This window comes from Poecilia latipinna, unplaced genomic scaffold (genome assembly GCF_001443285.1).
Source record: "Poecilia latipinna isolate Pla-1442-1.1 unplaced genomic scaffold, P_latipinna-1.0 Scaffold2120, whole genome shotgun sequence".
In the NCBI taxonomy this organism is placed as follows: Eukaryota; Metazoa; Chordata; class Actinopteri; order Cyprinodontiformes; family Poeciliidae; genus Poecilia; species Poecilia latipinna.
This window is the reverse complement of record NW_015114736.1, coordinates 30,448-50,037: the sequence shown is the minus strand read 5'-3', so window position 1 is coordinate 50,037 and position 19,590 is coordinate 30,448. Positions and strand designations below refer to the sequence as shown.

The 19,590-nt window shown below is 36.4% G+C and overlaps 2 protein-coding genes across 2 annotated transcripts in view; both read left to right on the top strand.

The window, feature by feature from the left end:
* Window positions 1-11,660, top strand: part of LOC106936337 (neurexophilin-2-like) — a 70,483-nt gene extending 58,823 nt beyond the window's left edge. The window contains exons 2-3 of the mRNA XM_015017257.1: window positions 10,273-11,127; window positions 11,176-11,660. Of these exons, the coding sequence (XP_014872743.1) occupies window positions 10,273-11,079 (807 nt within the window). The 3' untranslated portion in view covers window positions 11,080-11,127; window positions 11,176-11,660. The remainder of the gene's footprint in view (window positions 1-10,272; window positions 11,128-11,175) is intronic.
* A 2,818-nt stretch (window positions 11,661-14,478) lies between these two features.
* The window catches only part of LOC106936335 (serine hydroxymethyltransferase, mitochondrial-like), a 29,269-nt gene continuing 24,157 nt past the window's right edge, over window positions 14,479-19,590 (top strand). Inside the window, exon 1 of the mRNA XM_015017256.1 lies at window positions 14,479-14,621. Within this exon, the coding sequence (XP_014872742.1) occupies window positions 14,589-14,621 (33 nt within the window). The 5' untranslated portion in view covers window positions 14,479-14,588. The remainder of the gene's footprint in view (window positions 14,622-19,590) is intronic.

Here is a 19,590-nt window from a genome sequence, read left to right as displayed (position 1 = left end):
TGACCTCTTTCCTTTCAATCCCATGCTAGATCAATGGATTAACTTATTTTTTTTTACTTTTCCACAATTATTTCTTCTTTTGTTTCTTTCTTAGAAAAACTTAAAAAGAGAAAGTTTTTCTCATGAGAAAACGTATTAAGTTTTCTCCTAAATTCAAAAAAGAACTTCAGCCTAACTAAAATTATTTCAGAACTGAGCAGGTCTTCTTGAAACAATACTAGAGATATTACTTCTCAAGAAACCTCTGATTATTCTCTTTGGGCTGAAGTGATTCTCATTTTCGTATTATTGCACTCATAATCTCACTGTGTGTCGTATATATATTGTCTTTTTACCTTTTTTCTCTTTCTTTGCACTTTCGCCTCATATTGTCTTACACACCTCTCTTTTCTTTTTTCCCCCCTTGGACTTTTATTCTTTTATTCGTTTTCTTTTTCTCTCTTGCTGTGTTATCTGCCTGGGCTCCATTTCCTTGCTCCCTGATACTCCCTGACTCAGTAGCTTTCATTTTCATGATAATCCAGAGACGCCACTGGACTGCGAAATCGCTTTTACTGCCTTTTTTTCTCCTTGCCTTCTTGCCTCTCTCTCCTTCATGCCTTTTTTCTGCTTCTTTCTCTTACTCTGTTTTTCCCCCACAGGTCTGGTTTATCTATTTTCCTCCTGGCTTTATTGTGCTTTTTGTAATTAAATTTAATTTTAGCACTCCAGTTTTTTTTTTTTTCTTTTTAAGAGGAGTGTTAAAAGTTTGCTGAGTTTCCTGTTATTTCTTCATTTCTTAAACACAGTGAAGTTACTGCTCTGTTCAGTGGTAGATCAGGCTTATTGTGAAAGAACTTTAAAATAAATGGTTTAAACAGTACAAGTAAACACGCTTTTTTTCTGCAAAACATATGCCAGATCAAAATGTAGATTCAAGGCCTACAATGACACATTTGCTCATAAAACAATACAGTAGGTGATACAAAGTTTACAACAATAATTTGAAATGATATTTTAACAATGTTTTCAACAAAAAAAATTACTGCCTGTAGCTGGATGGATGAAATGATAAGCAGAAGATTGTGTTGTAATCATTTGACAATTTTAATGCTTTAACAAAATAAACCAAAACAAATACCATCTCAGTTTCATATTTTTTTATATATAACTGATAACTAATGACTTTAACTGAGGAGTTTTATGAGGTGGTATTTTGTAAAAATTGGTTGTCATAAATTATTATACAGAATCTCAATTTTTATATTACCACAAAGTGTTTACGAGCAAAACCTGTAGCGCTGGTGGTGTTTTTGAGAAATCTTTAAGTCCTAGAGAAGATCAAATGAAGTTAAAACTTCTTTAAAGAAATGTTCCTTTGATTTAGCTACAGTAAGAAACAAAAATACAGCCTTTGGTCTGCTGTGTGTATGAATATTTGTGATATGTCTGGTCATTAACAGTATGTATGCCTCCCTCATCACCTTACACTTAACTGAAAGGACTGTAGTGATAATCGCATAACAATCAATGGGTAAAGACGGTGCTGAGTTATTTCTGCGGCCCCACTGGGACCTGCTGCATTCATGGAGTGATTTAAGATGTCTACTCAGAAGCACAGCAAAGATCAACCAATCGCTGGAGAGAATCAACATATTTTTGAAGAAGGCAGAATAGGAGAAATTACATTACAAAATTTACAATATATGTAAATTACAAATAAGGTTAGTAATTTACGCAAGTGAATATTTTGTCATCTGACAATCAATAGTAAATGTCATGTTGCTTTGACAGTGGCAATGATTAAAAAGGAAGTCCTAATGGGCTACTTTTTAACATTTTTAGAGACTCGATGTGCTTTCTGCAAAGCAAAACAGCAAAATATGACAAGAGAGACGTTTTCTAAAACCACCTGATGTGTATGTGAATAAACCTAGTAAATGTTACTCTACAAGAAGAAAAAAGACCCAAATCCCCTGGAGGACATTTCAGGTCTTGCTCCACTGAACAGAATGAAGAAGTCAAAAATCCAGAAGCAATTTGCAGTGGCCAAAGGCCCAGATTCTTCCAATAAAACGGATCAGTGACGGTTGCTTTAGGCAGTTTCAGTGTACCAAACTGTATAGCTTGTCTGTAGGACCAATGTGCAGATACAGAGATATCTGTGCAGCGACTGCAAATACAGTTTGTCTTGAACATGGTAGGATCCAAAAAGGAGTACAGGACATTGGTTTAAAAAGGATGGGAAAGTTAGTCAGCTGTTGTTATAACCAGAAGCTGCAGGAACATTCACTGTCTTTGAACTGAGAAGTTAAGATCATGGAAATAATTGCAGATTATTTGGTTGATTAAGAAAAGTGTTTGATTAGCTAGTTAGCAATAATTAAAGTAATATGTCCAAAGGTAGTTTATTTCAACTCTTTTATTTTACTTACAATATGTACAATAAAAAATGTGGTAAATACTGAACAGAAAACTGAAGAACTTGATGATTTAAAAAAAAATGCAGACATGGCAACTCTAGTTGCTGTATGGCAATCAGAAAGTTGTGGATTTGATTCCAGTTTTCTCTCCTGCCATGTCACTAAACTCCAGGTTGCCTCCCCATCACAGTCAAACTGTATGAGTTTATGAATGTGTGCATATTTGAGGGTGTGACTCAAAGCTTTCAAAAGTGTTAATATGATTTACGTGGTGATTTTAACTAAAAAAAAAACGTTATAAGTTTTCATCCTTTTGTCACGCGTAATTGTTTTGCTTATGTCAGTCAATCTGTAGCTCGTGTAAGACTGTAGTTTCTCTATTTATCTGCATTTGAGTAACTCGGAAAAGGTAATTTTCTCCTTTGCTAAATTATTCCCCCATTTCATACCCATGCATTTGTCCCTTTCCTAGCACTCCTCATTTCATACATGTAATCAAAGCATTTGATACCTAATTATTGTGTTGTTGTTTTTTTTAAGTCAAGTGTTTTTTTGTTTTTTTTTTGGTAGATTCTGGGGATAAGTAGTTATAAAAATGCAAAAATTTCAGCTAATTTAATTGTCTGAATATTTATAGATCACTTTATTTCCATTGTTTGTGGGTCTGATCTCTGTTTGGGCCTGTTGTCTCTAATTTATGTTAAAGTCAAGAATGATTGATGGGGAGGGACAGACCCCACAAAACAGGAGAAAACCTACTTTTGACACATTGTTTTCCACATTAGAAGGAATATAAAGAGTTTCCTTAAGTTTGTGCCACATTTTTTTTGGGAATACAAAATGAGTTATCCAGGCAACACTTCACTCTGACCATACATTAATTTGTTCCCCACATGAAGTTATTTCATATTCATTCTGACAATCAAAAGCTTAATGTAATTTGTATAATCCCTTTATAGAGTACTGCATATATATGTGGTTATGTGACTCCAATAAAAATATCTTCTGGTATGGGTTGTTTCATATTATTGTTGCTCGGATTCCATGCGTCTTCTATATTAAGTTAAAGTTTAAAAACTAGTTTTCAACTCTGTATTTTTGCTTTAAATGAAAATAAAATCACAACTTTTTGTTTTACATTTTTCCACTGCGGGAAATTTGTACTCACCATTAAATTTTGAGAACATAAGCAAGATGTAAAATTCTAACCATTCAAAATGTCAATGATTTGTTGGCATTCAGTTGCAACAAGGCCATATGGTAAACATCATATACTTAACCTTCTTAATGCAAAAAAGTAATTCATAACAGGTAACTTTCTTCCAAACAAATGTATCTTCTGTTACCACACATTTTCCCACTCAGCAGCTTCTGAAACAGGAAAACAATCTGTAAAATTAGAACCTGTGGTTTGTAGTGTGGTGGGCGTGGAGTTGTACATTTGACTCGTCTGCGTGACAGCGGATCAATGCACCCTGAAGCAGGGGTAGAAATGAATTGATTGTCACCAATAAAATTCCAATTAAACTGCGGAGCAGGTTTCAGAGAAAGCTTGGAGACATCAGCTCTCATCTTCACATCAGTCCTTGGTGGGGTTGGGACTCGGATGTGGGCTGGAGAGCCAGCTTGTTCATTTCCTCTGAATATTTTACCATCATTTGTAGAAGTTATAGATGAATGGAAGATTGAGCAAACTGCAGACAGAGGATCAGATAGCCGATAAATAGAGCATGAAAGTAGTCAGAGGAGAGGCAGCAGTGTTAACAATTGATCCAAAGCATTTTTAATGATAAAAAGAGACCTTAATTGTGGTGATATGTGTGAGATCAGCTTTCAGCAGTCAGTTGTGGAGCTCATTTGACCTTATTTAATCAGCAAGGATCTTTTTCTCTCTCTAAACCAGTCTCTATTTTCAGTAAGGTGAGTCTTGTTACTTTGGTCTAACTATCTTTGCTGTTCCTGCAGTCTCCTTATTGAACAGACATTTTATTCTTACATGTACTTCCAAGTAAGTTAAAGGCCTTCCATCTATGCAGCAACTAAGTATGCTTTTTGCTCATATGAAGCTACAAATGAAGTTATAAGATGATTCATGTTCTCCTTTCCAAGAAAATGTACGAGATCTCCTTACCCTCCCTTCTCTTCTTCACTAATAACATTTTCTTCACTATATCCTTCTATCTCCCAAGCTCAGTAATCTGATTGTTCCTTTTATGATACTGCTGTTATTGAGTTGCCTGCATCATACATATGTATAAGTCTGCCACCATACTTATATCACCTTCTGCTGCTGTTTCCTCCAGGATCCAACCAAACAAGAATATTCAAGCTAATGGTGTGTTAAACATGTGTACAGGAATCTCTCTGTGGGGAGTTCTGCAGATTTCCATCACAGGGGACTCATGATAATCAATTTGTCTTTTTTCTGATGGTTTTGCTGATGTCATTTGTGCAGCCTTGTGCAATGCCACACTTAATAAGAACAAGATTAATACTTAGATTACTCAGACAAATACTGAAATGTTGAATGCTCTAAATTCAACATTGAAAATGTTGTAAGAGAATTTACAGACTAAATTTTGATAGATCTTAATCTTTTAAAAGCTATGTTTATTGTAGTATTGCTTTGCATCTTTGTTTTGTCCTCATTTGCATTTTTTTTTTTTGTTGTTGTTTGCAAGAATGTTAATTTTTGACACTCAGGACTAAATCTCATACAGCTGTGACTGTAAAAACACTGTGAGTTTAATATATAATTTCAGAAAAATCCAGACTCAGCTATGTTTACATACTTGCTGATCAAAGTCAAAAGTTACAAACATCAGAATAGTCCACTCTACAGAGTTGTTGTAGTTGCTGGTGGCTGTCGGCAGAAAGGTCAGTATCACATCAACTTTGAACAATCCCCTGACTCAAGACAGTGAAGTTGTCTGAGAAGAGGATGCTCATTGTTGTCTACCAGGTTCATGATTTTATGAAGAGCCTTTCTTCAAATTATAACTACCAGAGGTTCCACAGTAGTCCCCAGTACAGAACCAACCTTCTTTATTAGATTATCAAGCCTTTTAAGCTCCTGGTTCAGATGTTGCTAGCGCAACAGATGATGGCAGAAGAGATTACACTCTTGACAACAGACTTATAAAAGACTGACAGCATTTTATAGCAAACCTTTGAGGACCTAAGCTCAAAACCTAACCTAAAAAGTACGACCTGCAGAAGTATGATGTACTTCTTGAGAAAAATATGAACAGAAACTTACTGCTAAGAGTTCAGCATCTAGGTTGCAGAGATGACACTTCAGTAACATGTCCTAGATGACACCATTTGTTATTGACAAATAATATTTCCTTTTCTTTTCCTGCTTCTCTTCAATGGATGTGATCATGCAGCCATGTCTCAGTAGAACACATTAACTGAGTTCCTATCAGGGCTTGGAGTTCATCCAACGTGTTAGCTAACAATCTGACACTGTCCTATTATGACTGATGGAAAAGATGGTTTGAACCTCCTCCTCCTCTCTCTCTCCTCTGCATCTGCTCTGTGTCCATGCTGCCTACTTTTCAACTCTACTGGGATTTGTGGTTTCAGTTGTGGTATTGTTCAGTTTTTGGGATGTTAATCAACTGCTTCTGGTTGCTACAGTTACACATAATAACAAAAGACCAAAAATATATATGTGTGTGTGTGTATTGTGTATTCTCATACAATTCTATCAAGCAGAAAAGGCATGAAACCTTTGGACATAATGTAAGGTTTATGTCTCTATTCCTCTCCATATTTCTAACTTCATCGAAATATACTGCTCAAAAAAATAAAGGGAACATTTCACTTTAATTTTGTGTGTGGCTCCAAATCCAATTTGATTTCCATTGATGATTTTGTTGTCAGCACATTCAACTTTGTACAGAACAAAGTATTCAATGAGAATATTTCATTCATTCAGATCTAGGATGTGTTATTTGAGTGTTCCCTTTATTTTTTGAGCAGTGTATATAATTTGCTGATGTTTCCACCAGGCCTTTGAATATCACTTTTTATTTTTAGTTGCAACCTATAATTCTGAGTTTCATCTTATTGCACTTTCTTTTTTTGTCCCTTTTGTTATGCCAACAGTACCCCTCTGGGTACCACTCTCCAAGTTATTGTAATTTAACTGATTGGTACCTGAAGGAAAAGAAAAGCACAGTGCTTCATTTCCAAACCCTTTCCTGGATGCAACAGCCTGATATGACCTTACAGCAAACATTCCCTGTCTCAAAAAGTCCATAATTTATAGATTTTTATGTCCAGAGAAAATATCAGCTATTTCTTCTAACAAACCCTCACCCTTTAAATGGATTTACTGTCAGCCACAAAAAATTTCATATTTATGCTAATGGAAAGTCCATCTGTTTAGTCTCTGCTGGCATTTTATTACTTCCGTGCCACAAATGAAGAGGCCCTACCTCCACACTCATCTACCCTCCACCTCCATCCCCATCTCCATCCTCATCCCTGCCTCTGTGTCAATGTTTGTTAAAGTTGCTGACCGTGAACACTCTCATTCTCCATCTTCAGTCAGACTTACGTCAACCTCAGACCCGATCATGAAATCATTTTCTTTCCCAGCTCCATTCAGTTGACCCTGAAGGTTAGGTTGCACTTCATGTTGCGATCTTGCTCCTGAAGATGTTAAGGATTATGATGATTATGCTACTCCGAGCTCTGCGCCATACACCAGAGAAATGATTAGGACTGCACCAGCAGAGTTTTAGCCTGACAGATGGCAACACATGGAGCTAGCTGACAGCACTGCTGACAGCGCGTTCACAGGAAGTCCCCATATTGCATGCACTGTGCACACTGTTTGTTGCTGTATATATTCTGATGTTTTTCCTGTCGTCAGCTGAGGCTTATTCCTACCTGTCAATGCCAAAGTCGGCTCACGTCGCACATTCGCCGGCTTAAAAATTGCAAGACCTCTGCATGCGCTTTCCGTCATGGCACAAAGGGGAATAAGGGTGTGCTGAAAATCTGCAGTAAGACATTATTCCAGTCACTTGTCATTTATCAAAACCTTTCTTAGTTGGTAATTCATTCCACCAGCAGTCAATAAACTTTCTGTTATTTTCCCTCCAATCAATCTACTTAGAAATCTGCTCTGCAGCCATGTTAATGAATGGGAAGCAGAAATAGAGAGTTTAATTGAATGACTGAATACATTAGGAGCTGTATTGAGCGCTGTACTTTTACTTCAATGAGTAGCAATATGTGACTGCTATTAGGGTCAGTGATTGATGAAAATGAGACTAGCACAAGCCCGATGGATACTTTGCCCTGGATAGGAGCGACGGAAGACAGAAACTGTCCTCGCATGAGTGCACACAAAGATGCAGTCCTTTCGACTTGAAACGCTGTTTTTGTCTCAGAAAGTGGTTGTTTATCAGCTAAAAAAATAGTTTTTAACTCAATCCAAAAGCATCCTCAGGGGAGGAGCACGTAACCCCTCTCAATAGTTGTAATAATTCTTGCTGTCACTTCATGACAGCTTCGAGCTAGAAGTCTGCATATGTGCAAATGCTGCTCTGTGTGTGTATTAGTTCTGTGTTTGTGTGTATGGGTGGCAGTGGCATGGTTGTGATTGATGAGACATAAAAGAGAGCAGACCGAGATTTCCAGTCAATCAGCTCTGCGAATAACCACCCAGGCTGTGGATTAAAGGCAGAGAGCTGTCTGAACAAAGACCCACAACTATTACCTTACACGCAGAGTTGTTTTGCTCTGCCGAACAACTCTGACAACAAAATTAAAGTGTGTTAGCAAAAATAGACGGTTTTGTTTACTTGAATTGAGCAGATGAAATGCAGAGAGATCTAACGACTATGCCCGAGGAGATAAAACTTGTGTGAGGTAAAAAAAAGAATAGAAAACAGTGACCCCAGAAGCATTTTCCAATGAAAGAAATTGTGAGTCCAATGAAAATGGAAACACCAAAAATATCATACGTGGTTTATTTTTGGTTGTATGTATACAAGTACTAGTTGCAGCTTCTTTGCATAGTTATCAGAGTTCCCTGTTGTTAAAGGGACATAGAGTGTTGGAAGTATCGCCTCTCAACAGATGGAGTAATTAACAAATAAAAGTATGACACAATGTTAGAAATAACATTTGAAAAGTAATTACTGTCACTTTATTAATGTCTGTTTTGACTATGAGACCTGAAATGTTTATCACCTCAAACCTTTCTTCCTGGAACTTTCTTTTACCCTGACCATTTTTGTGAGCATTTCCACTCTGGATGTCAAAACAGGAACATCAGTGTCAGCAGATGCTAAGGAAATAACTCCTCTCAATCCAGCTAGGTTAGCTGAAGCTTACTGAGGGACTCTGTGTGAGAGAGAGGTTCACATTGTAAATTAAAATCTGTCATTTTAATTATACAAGCTACAGTAATGATTCTGTCACAGCCACTGTACATTATAAGTTACTGAGAGTCAGACTCCACACAAGATTTTAACTGTAACAGATTTCAAAGGGATTCTACTAAGGTAGATATTTTTTTCACTTTCAGAGTCATAAAATAGGAACCCACTCTTTGAGCTACGAACTTGTGGTAATGTAATGATATTTCAGAGGAAGTTTGAGACATCCACAGATATTTGGTAAACAAGCCTGAGAGAAATGCCTCAAAGGAACACAAAGTGCATACTTTTGAATAACAGTGGCAAAATCGGCTAATTATCCATCTATGCCTGTTCTTAATGCCTCAGAACATAACTTACTTAAAAATCTTAAAAATTAACTTTGAATGAATGCCTTACTCTCTGTTTCACCTCAGATAGAGTCTGAAGTTAATGGTTTAATATTGATGACAAATAAAGATTACAAAATATCCAAATGGACATAGCAAAATAATTATTGTTTATGAGGTAAATTTGTATTCTGGTAATTTGTTTTGTGATGATCAATGCAGTTGAAATGAAGGGATGCAATAATGTCATAAGAAACCAACCTGGTTTCTGAAAAAAGTAGTGGGGACATGCTTTTAATAATGTAATGTAAGTGCTGATGCCAAAAAATACTTAAATGTAATCAACAAATTTCATAACCTTACTGCAATATGAACTTGGTTTGAACTGAGTTTAAACTTTCTGTGAACTACTGTGCCTGGAGTGGGTGAAAATGGAAAGTAACATACTAAACATACTAATAAAAAGCTCAGACATGGCACATTCAACATGCATGTTATGAGCAGGACTTTGCTTGGCCCACCTTAATTACAAACCCAGAAATGTAACAATATTGCCTCACTAATTCATTTTTTTTTTTTTTTTTTTTTTACAAAATGGTGTTTATATTTCTGGCTGGGCTGAAATTTTATCTCATCTGGGTTATGATTGGCTTTAGATTGTTATCTATGAAAACAAAAGATCCTTTTTCAAAGTGTTTCCCCTTTCTTTTTAAGTTGGGTTTGTCAGAGATCAATATGTTGAACACCAGTCATAACAATCCCAGTTTGCAAAATCATAACCAACTTCTAATCAAGGTTCAATGTCTCCTGTTGGAGACATTTGTTTTAGACAAAGGATGTTACCTCCCCCTTTGGATTGGGAGAAAAATAGGGGAATTAATCGAACAGCTGCACATAATGAGACCCATTCAAAAGTCAACACTGGATACATTCTTTCACATTTTGTACACCTTTTCGCTCCTTCTTTCAGTGCTCCTGATGACGTTACAGCAGTCCTTATTCCTATAAACTCGGTTAATTGAAAATTAACACATTTGAAATATATTTTTTTTCTTTTATGTAAAAAAGTATTAATTTCAAGAGGCATCTGCATATTAATACATATTTTCCTGTTTTGTTTTTTTTTTGTTGTCTGTTCAGGTCCAAGGGCTGGAGAAGCAGGTGGACTTCTCAGAGTTGGGCCCCGGTGGCTCAGTAATGAAGACTCTTCCTTATGGCATGGGAGGAGGCACCGCTGGAGGAGTTGTCAAGCCTCCATACCAGACACGCATATATTCCACATCCATTGACCAGACACCCCTGAAGTCCAAGCCACCCACCTACACTTTCTTCAACCCCTACGACTCAGGCCGGAACCAGTCCTTGTTACTGGATCAGACTGGCTACCGCTCCAAGCGCAAGCCATCTCTAAAGACAAACATGAAGACCAAGAAGACCTTCGGCTGGGGAAACTTCTATTTCATCGTTAAGACCGTGAAGTTCAGCCTGTTGGTGACGGGGAAGATTGTTGATCACGTCAATGGTACATTCACCGTTTACTTCCGCCACAACTCATCCAGCCTTGGGAATGTGTCAGTGAGCATTGTGCCGCCATCAAAAGTGGTAGAGTTTGAGGTTCTACCGCAGCAGCATCTGCACCCCCACACCCAGCAGGACGTCCAGATCCAGGAAACACAACAGGCCACCACTGACCCCAAAGAGGGGAAGACTCTCAACTGTCGGGTGGAGTACGAGAAAACTGACAGGTCGAAGAAATCCAAACCCTGCCTGTATGATCCGTCTCAGACCTGCTTCACAGAGCACACTCAGTCTCAGGCTGCCTGGCTCTGTTCCAAACCCTTCAAGGTGATCTGCATCTTCATCTCTTTTTTAAGCATCGATTACAAGTTAGTTCAAAAAGTGTGTCCGGACTACAACTTCCAAAGTGAGCGCCCTTATTTCGGATAAATACATTAGACTCAAGCGAGGAGGAGGGAAAAAGACAATGTTCATGATCTCAGTGATGAGTAAAAGGATGAATATGGAAATGATACTCATTATGATGAAGAAACAAGGATTGTTTACCCCTCTGAACTGACATGAATTGTGGATTTAAATAAATGTATAATCAAAGCTATGGAATGTACAGGAAATGGTGGATTTCTCTGATATATTTTCCAACTTTGTATTTGTTAACCTTCGTTTTTATGTTTTCTTTTCTGTAAATAATGTACTCATCCCCAGCAGACTTTATTGTTTTTAGATCTATGTTTCTCAGTGTTATTACTTTCTGCAGTTGGAGAATTCGGTTAAAAACAGCCCGAATGGCCATTATTCCCTCGGAGTACAGACTGAGCCTCTCAGGCAGCTGTGCTGTGCCATCACTGTGTGGCAGACATAATGTTATGGTAGACTGACTGTTAATCATTCTCTCAGCTCTACATTTCAACCCATGGATATAAGAGAGTTATATGTATGAGAAATGCTATGCTGGATGTGCATACAATATACTGTTTGAACAAGCACATTAAAATCTCTTTAACTGTCTGTCTCTCACTGACTGAATGTTTTCATTTGTTGCTTAAAGCATGATTGGTTAGCACAAGCTGTGCAGAGCGTTATCTAACTGTGCAAGGCCACTGTAATGAATTAAGACATTTCTCTCTGATTAGAAACTCATATTCAAGCTTTCTGTGGAGATACACTATTTCAATTTTCTAAAATATATTGGCTGCAGCTTGTTAGGACTGAATTTCTACTTAAAAACCTACCATGACACTGCTTTGAGGCAAAGTTCCTCTTCTTTTGAAATTGCTATTTATGGAAATAAACTCATATAGAAGGATATGTTATGTCTTTTATTTGCCAATGCATACTATGAAGCTAGCAAAAGAAGATGACATATTCTAATTTATTAAATCCCGCAGAAGAAAATATTGCAGAAATGGAAATAATACTTTGTTGATTGTAAAGGTTTGTTCATTTATAAAGACATGACCAGTATCAGTTGGCATGTATGTGTGATGGAACTGAAACAAGTTTTTTGTAAAGTGCCTTGAGATGACATTTGTTGTAAAATGGCGCTGTGAATAAACTGAATTGAAACTGAAATGAATTATTTAATTTCTATGTCAACTTTATTGGAATGAGCCAAAAATGCTGAAACAATGCATCCCATTAAGACTGTAAATTGATTAATTGAGTAGTCATCTATTGTTCTGTCAGTTAAACATCATATTTAGGTTGAAAATTGTTTCTAGAAGACAAGGGCTACAGTCACAGGTTTCCTTTAGGACTGAGGTTTTTGAGACTGGCAGACATGACAATGAACATGATTCTTTTTATGGGACTTATTTAGAGCTTTAGCAGGAAGTCTCATTTCATGGTCACATTGAGAGAACCACCACAACCCATCTTTGGTAAGTGAGAGAAGGTTTTTGTCCCAGATTTTATTTTATATGGCTCCTTCTTTTAGAACCCTTTATTCAGTGTGTTTTTTTAAATAGTACCAATTTCCAAGAAAGATCTTCTTAAGGCACTTTACATCCAATAGATCCAGTTCAAATACAGAAATATATGCTAAATTCAATTCAAATATATAGCCAGATTCAAAGTCAAAGCCATGCAGTTCCCTTTATGAAACCAGTTGGTAATCTAAGGAAACACAGGTGATAATACTGAGTGTCTGATTTTCCAACTTCCCCTTCTGAACAACAACTGACATCCATCTGTTCACTTTTCAGCAATATGGAGCATTCAAATGGCAATGGTGGAAACAAAAATTCCCTTTTTCCAGGATGAAATCTCCTACAGAACTTGGCTGAGTGTGAGTGTCCATCTCCTGGGGGTCTAAGAAGACAAAGCAAAGCCAGTTTTGGCCAAAACCATTAACTTGTAGACACATACGCAAAGTGACTCCAAAATCTTCATTATGTTTTTTACGAATCATTCAAAGGTAGATTTGTTTGTTTGCTTCTGATTATCATCGCTGCATAATGCAAGTGTACTTGAGTTTAAGGTCAGAAACTAAAAGTTCGGCTTTTCAGACAGGGAGCAGAATTCATGGTTTCATTAAATACTTATTGCCTAGTCCCTGAAGCAGTAAAGAAGTCCCGACCATCACACCACCTTGTTTGACTGTCAGTATGATGTTCTTTCTTACTGTTGAATCATGACCAGTGACTTTGCCTGAGGAAAGTGAGCTGTGCAATGGTAAGATGTTGCTCTGGGTTGATTTGGGACCTCCTGGACGGGTGCTTCAATGTTCTCTTGTCGTCACAAAATTTCACCGTCTCCTCCCTGCCATGTGCACTGATTACATCGTTTTTGGACACGCAACGGAAAATGTTTTGGAAGCATAGTGTAAGCAGGCCCTGTAGGTAGTCTTAGAAATAAGCTTAGTCATTTGCAGAAATCTAGATGTAATCAGGTGTTGGGATGTGACTAAGAAAATTAAACCAATAATCACAGTAATTGATTTTATTTCATTATTTACTGAAGTTATCTATTCAAATTTATGTGGTGAGTAAAAAAAAAACATGACAGTACACTTTTAAAGTACATTTTAAAACATCTAAGTGATTTTAAAAAATCTATATGGGAAAAATACTTTTTGACATCTCTAAGCCAATAGGGGTATAGAGATGGGGTTTGTGTCATAACATTATCACCTTGGGATAATGTTATCACATTTTGTGTTTTTTGTTTTTTGGATTGATGGAATAGTTGTTAGAGGGTAATCAATCATACAGCTTACCAATCAGTTAAGAAAGATCTTTAATCAGTTTAAGGGTCTTTGGAGGGAATGTACCTGTTTACAATGTCCTTGAGGGAGGAAAGAGCACATATTACCATGTTTCCATTATTCCTTTACTATCAGCTCACTTTCTACAGTTCAGACTAAAATATTATTTTAAATCAGTGGATTCAAATTGCATTCCTCAAGGGCCAGAGTCCTGCAACTTTTAGAAGTGTCCCCTGCCCTACATACTTGAATTAAATGGTGAAACTGCCAAACTAAGTTACACAGAGCTTGGCTAATGAGTTAATATTGGAGCCAGGTGTACTGAAGCAGAGAGACATCTTAAAGCTGCAGGACACTGGCCCTTGAGGAATTAAGTTTGGGAACCTGGTTTTAAATAGCTTAATTTCTAATATTGTACAACCTTTTGTTTTCTCTCTTCAAATGCCTGAATATTTATGTCTGTGTTAAATCATGAAACTACATTTCATGCTATTAAAATGTAGTAAAATTAATAAAATATCAAAATATTAGATATTTTGGAGAGGTAACTGAATACATTACACGCCTAGAATGGATAATTATGTATTTTTTCTTTTGACTGCCTACAATACCCATCGACCCTTTCGGTGGAACGAGGGTAACCAGCCGTTGTAGACTGCTTGAAGTTCCCTGTTGGGTCCGTATCAGGTTTGCTTGTTGCACCGCTTTACCCACCAGTCTCACAACTGTAAACATGCTGTCATTCGCTTTCAAGCAGCTCACACGGGTAACTATTATTCTTTGAAATATTTCTGTTTGTCATGTTTTCCACCTCGGTGTTTTCTGTTGTGCAATTAAGCTAGCGTTTTTGCACAGAAAGACCAGTTAGCTAGCTGCAGTCAGCGTGGATCATTACTAACTTGGAATCAGGGGTATAAGTAGAAAACCTTATGGCAGACAATGTTTACAGTTACTGCTTTAAAAGTTATTGCGTGTAACAGTATACAGCTAGATATCTCCTTTGGCCTGCTCGGTTGGTACTTTTTATACATCGGCATTTGCTTTCTATCAGATGGGCTAGCAGGTTAGCTTTTCCAGTTGCAGTACTTACTAGTTACTCCTGAATCTCTAATGATGCAACCTCCACTGCCTTGTGTCATCATGAGGGGAAACTGCAAGAACCTAAACACATAATTCAAAAACAGTCCTTGTTGTCCGTTAATTATCTAATGGAGAACAAATCACATAGTTTTTTCTAGGTAGAATATCTTATTTTTATGCATTTCATACATTTCTACACATCAGCGAGTTTGTTTTAGATTGCATTTGCAGTGAAATCTACTGGACTGACAAAGGAAATCGTATTTAGACAAGGGGTACACTTCCAAGGTGGATACAAGCATTTAAAAATACATTTTATTTACTTTTCCATAAGTTGTCCCAAGCTTTTGAGTTAAGTTAAAGGGAGGGTACATTTATTGTGCTCAGGGCTCGGGGTTTGGCAGGCATTTTAACAGACTAAACAGAGATAAGCTGTTGCCTCTTGCATCTACTGTGAACAGACAAAACAACAAAAGTTTTAGCTAATCTGTTCCAAACGCCTTTTGGAAAGATTTTTAAAGCCCAGAAGATCCGCCCTGGATGAAACTTATGGTTATTTATTCTTAATAGAAAACTGTTTTCAAATGTTCAGTATAAAATACTTTATTAATGATGTATGTTTTCCTTTTTAAAAAGTATGTGAATACGTTTGTAATTAAAGCTGTGTGATGCACACAAGGATGTGATCAATTTTCTGAGTCGCACTATTCCAGACTTTGCAATACAACAAAACTTTCCCAGTTTGAAAATAGTTATTCTTGTTCAATTTACATCTTTGACTGAACTCATTACGTTGAATCAGGTCTATAGTTATGACATATTTTAGTGAAACTTTCATGTCTTAACAAAAGTATAAGTAAATTCTATGCAGGAATTGATGCAAGTTGTTTACTTTGTTTATAACTGAGATATTCATGTACAGATGGGTAAAAGCACGTTTGAGATTGTGAAATGACAACTTAATGAGTCTTCATGCAATATCTAATGCATTAAAAGTTCCCAAACCCCAACAAATACTTTATCTGCATAAATAAATGTCTATAACAAATTTCTTTTTAATTTCTCAATATTTTTGAAAATATTTTTTTTCCCTCATATTTTTACTTTTTGTTGACTTATCTGTGCAAATAGAGTTGGTGGGTTAGTTATTTGTTTACTGTTGTTTGTTCTACATTTTTTAACATCTACCACATATCTTAGTTTAAACAAGAATGGGATTTATTGAGTTAAAAATGTCTGTGTTTCTGATGACTTTTAAAAGTAATGTAAAGTTGGACTGACCGTACTGTCAAAACTAGATATGACTGGTTCTGTTCCAGTACTGTTGAAAGTGCTTAGAGCTTAATATGTTTTCTCAAAGCAGAGAAATGATTAACTTCCTGACATCCTGCTTTAATATTGTTGAGCAGTAGATAAAGGTTTGCTGTTCAGCATTGGAAGTAGTTGTCAGCAACTTCTTAACTTGTATTAACTAAACTTAGCAGTGTTGGTGAGTAGCTGTCAGTGCTGCAATCATATGTTGAATGTACAAGTTTTATAAAATATACAAATGGATTGGGCAAATACAGTTCTTTGTGCATTAATCTATAGCTTTGTCTAGCTTTTTAACTTCAACATTTCACACTTCCTTTCTACATCAACTGCTCAAAATATAATTCTGAGTTAATCTAACTCCACCAGCATTAGGGCTGTAGGATAATATCGATATTGCGATATATATCGATATTTTCTTTCCTAGAAAAAAATCAATATTCATCCGCAAGTATCGTAACATCCAACTGTCACCTTGCTCACTCACTGCTTGCTTAACCGGGAGAGTGATTAGGTCATCAGGCTTAGAGTGATTCCTTCAAATGTTAAGTGTCAAGGTTGAAAAGGTATCAGACTATTCAGAGCAGGGTACTTGGTGCACTTTATTTACTTTGCAAATGCATGTAAGCTACAGTGGGTACTGTTTCAATTAAAAGAAACATGTTTTCTCACCACTTCTTTGATTCATTTTGTCCAGCTGTCGACTTTAAGTCTGTGTCCATGTCCAACCAGAGCCAGGTATTGTGTAGTTGGTGCTTTTAATCAGTTTTCAGTTAAATTAATTCAATCCAACTCTATAACAGTCACAAAATATCACCAAAATCACTCTGACCCTCTAAAATCTTTCAGAAAATCGCAAAAGTGTATTGAATTGTATCGTCTGATGAATATCGCAATAAGTATTGTATCGTGGACAGAATATCGTGTATCGTATCGTATCGTAAGATTACTGTATCACTACAGCCCTAACCAGCATAGTAAATGTGATATAAGGTTATTTGCTTTTAATTTATGTTGTTTTTTCTTAAATTGACAAACTTTTTTTTTCCTTTTCAGTGTGTGGAAATATTCTCTCATTTCCAGTTTAGAGAGAAGCTTTGAATTTAGTTAAAAATGTCATAAAAGTTAGCTAATTAGCTATAATTTTGGATCACGCAACCTATTTATGGGATATGGCAAATTTCACATATTTACTCAGAAACAGTCTGTGACAAGTTTGAGCCAAATTTTTGTGGCATGCACTCAGCCCTAGTTTTACAAGTCAGTACTTTTCAGTGCGTGTCTTATTAAAGACTTCAGTCAGTTCACATGCATGCATGCTTTTCCTATTGGTGGAAATTGGTTAAGTACATCCTGACAGACACAAGATATTTGTACATTTGTGCTCTCTGAGTCGTGTACTCATGGGACACATATTAGTGAGTTTTTCAGTCCGTAGTTATGGTAGACATCTGATTTTTAGAAGGACAGCAGCAGGACTCATCATAGGTCATTTGTGGTCTTGGAAATATAACTTCAATGATATGGGTGCTTCAAACTTGTTTTGTTTTTTTTACCACAGATTATCTGTTTCACATTATGCTGTCAGGACATGGTGACAGTTTTAGCAAAATATATTTTTATAAAAGTTACCTCCCGCAGCTTTAGATTCATCAGTCCTGCATATATTTATTTTTATGTAACATTACCAACATGTGCTGCATCCCTACAGTATTTAGACTGTAATTTGAGTTTTTTTTAGTGCCTTGAATCTCCCAAATTTTGGTATTATTACACCGTTTAAATGCAGTCCAATTGCCACACATTCCCACATGTGATGGGTCATGATGACAGAGTACTAAAGTACAATGTTCTATGAGTAGTGTTGTGTGATATTAGGAAATCATACAATTTAAATATACTGTTGATTATTGCAATGACAAGATGACATTTTCCACATTTCTCCCTCTGTAAGCTGTCATTATTATTCTTTCAGTGTTTGCACTAACCTTCAGCATCTTGGGCACCATTAGCTGTTTCAGTGTGTTTCAAACAGATTAAATATATTATTGGCATGCAAAGCATGGATTTATCACTCTTGGAACATGATGACCAACAAAAACTACAATCCAAATTTGTAGTGGAATAGCAACATGTGCAACATACATGTTTAGGATTGAATGGAGGCAATCAAGAAAACAAGCTTCTGTAATTACCTCACATTTTTACTGTATTCAACATTTCATGTCTTCTTTTGAGTGGTAGACTAAGGGCAAGCAACAAAGATGCTTTACTTGTATTTTTCCCTATAACATGTTTCTTTATCTCTACAGTTAAGACCAAAATTATTCATATCTTTAGCAGATTTGGATTTATAATTGTTTTGATTCAGCAAATATGAGATGGGATTGAATCTTAAAGGAGTATAACTGTAAAATAAAAAGTGTTTTGTCCAAAGATTTTTACCCTTCTCTTTAAAGCATTGAAAATATTTTTTAGGTTGAAGCAATCAAACAGTAAGAGTTGCTCACCAACTTTTTGCATACATTTTCTGTATTTTGATGACTATCTTTGGTGATGAGCTCCTTATAGGGCTGAAACGATTCCTCGAAAGATTCGAGTAGGCCTGTCACGATAACAAATTTTGCTGAGCGATTAATTGTCTAAAAAATGATTGCGATATAAACGATATTGTTTCAAGACCAGTTGACACTGATTTAATGGAAATGACTAATAATGATTTCCTGCCATAGAGAGATACACTTTATTTTCAAAAGAACACACAACACTGTAACTGATAAATTAACAAAACAACCAAAAACAAAAATAAAATGGATTCTCTGTCTCCATTAACAAAAAACATACTTGAATAAAAACTAAACAACATAAAGCCAAAGTAGAAATAAATACTACTTTAAGAGTGCCGATTATGAAGTCTGTATACTGTATTGGCCTTCAGTAATCACTAGATTTAAATAGAGAAGACGGGCACATCCTGACGCAATAGTTCACACTACATGATTTTTTTTCCCCTTACGATAATCTTAGAACGTTGGGGAATCCAAGATTGTCGCTGGTGATTTCGTAACCGATCATCCTGCAGTGTGTGGTGTGTTACGGTAGATCGTCGGTCGTGGCCGCTCCGATCTAAATCAGGGGTTTTCCCCGACTGGGAGCTTAACGCAGCCAGTTGAATGTGACAGGTAGCCAATCAGAAAGCACGGATTCTCCTCTGTGCTTTCTGAGGGGAAATTACGAGGGGAATCCCAAACATCTGACACAGCGCAACCCGAAGTCCAGCGGACATCGGAGATTATATGTGGAAACAACATTAATATTTATTCAACATTTCGTACAAGGAATAT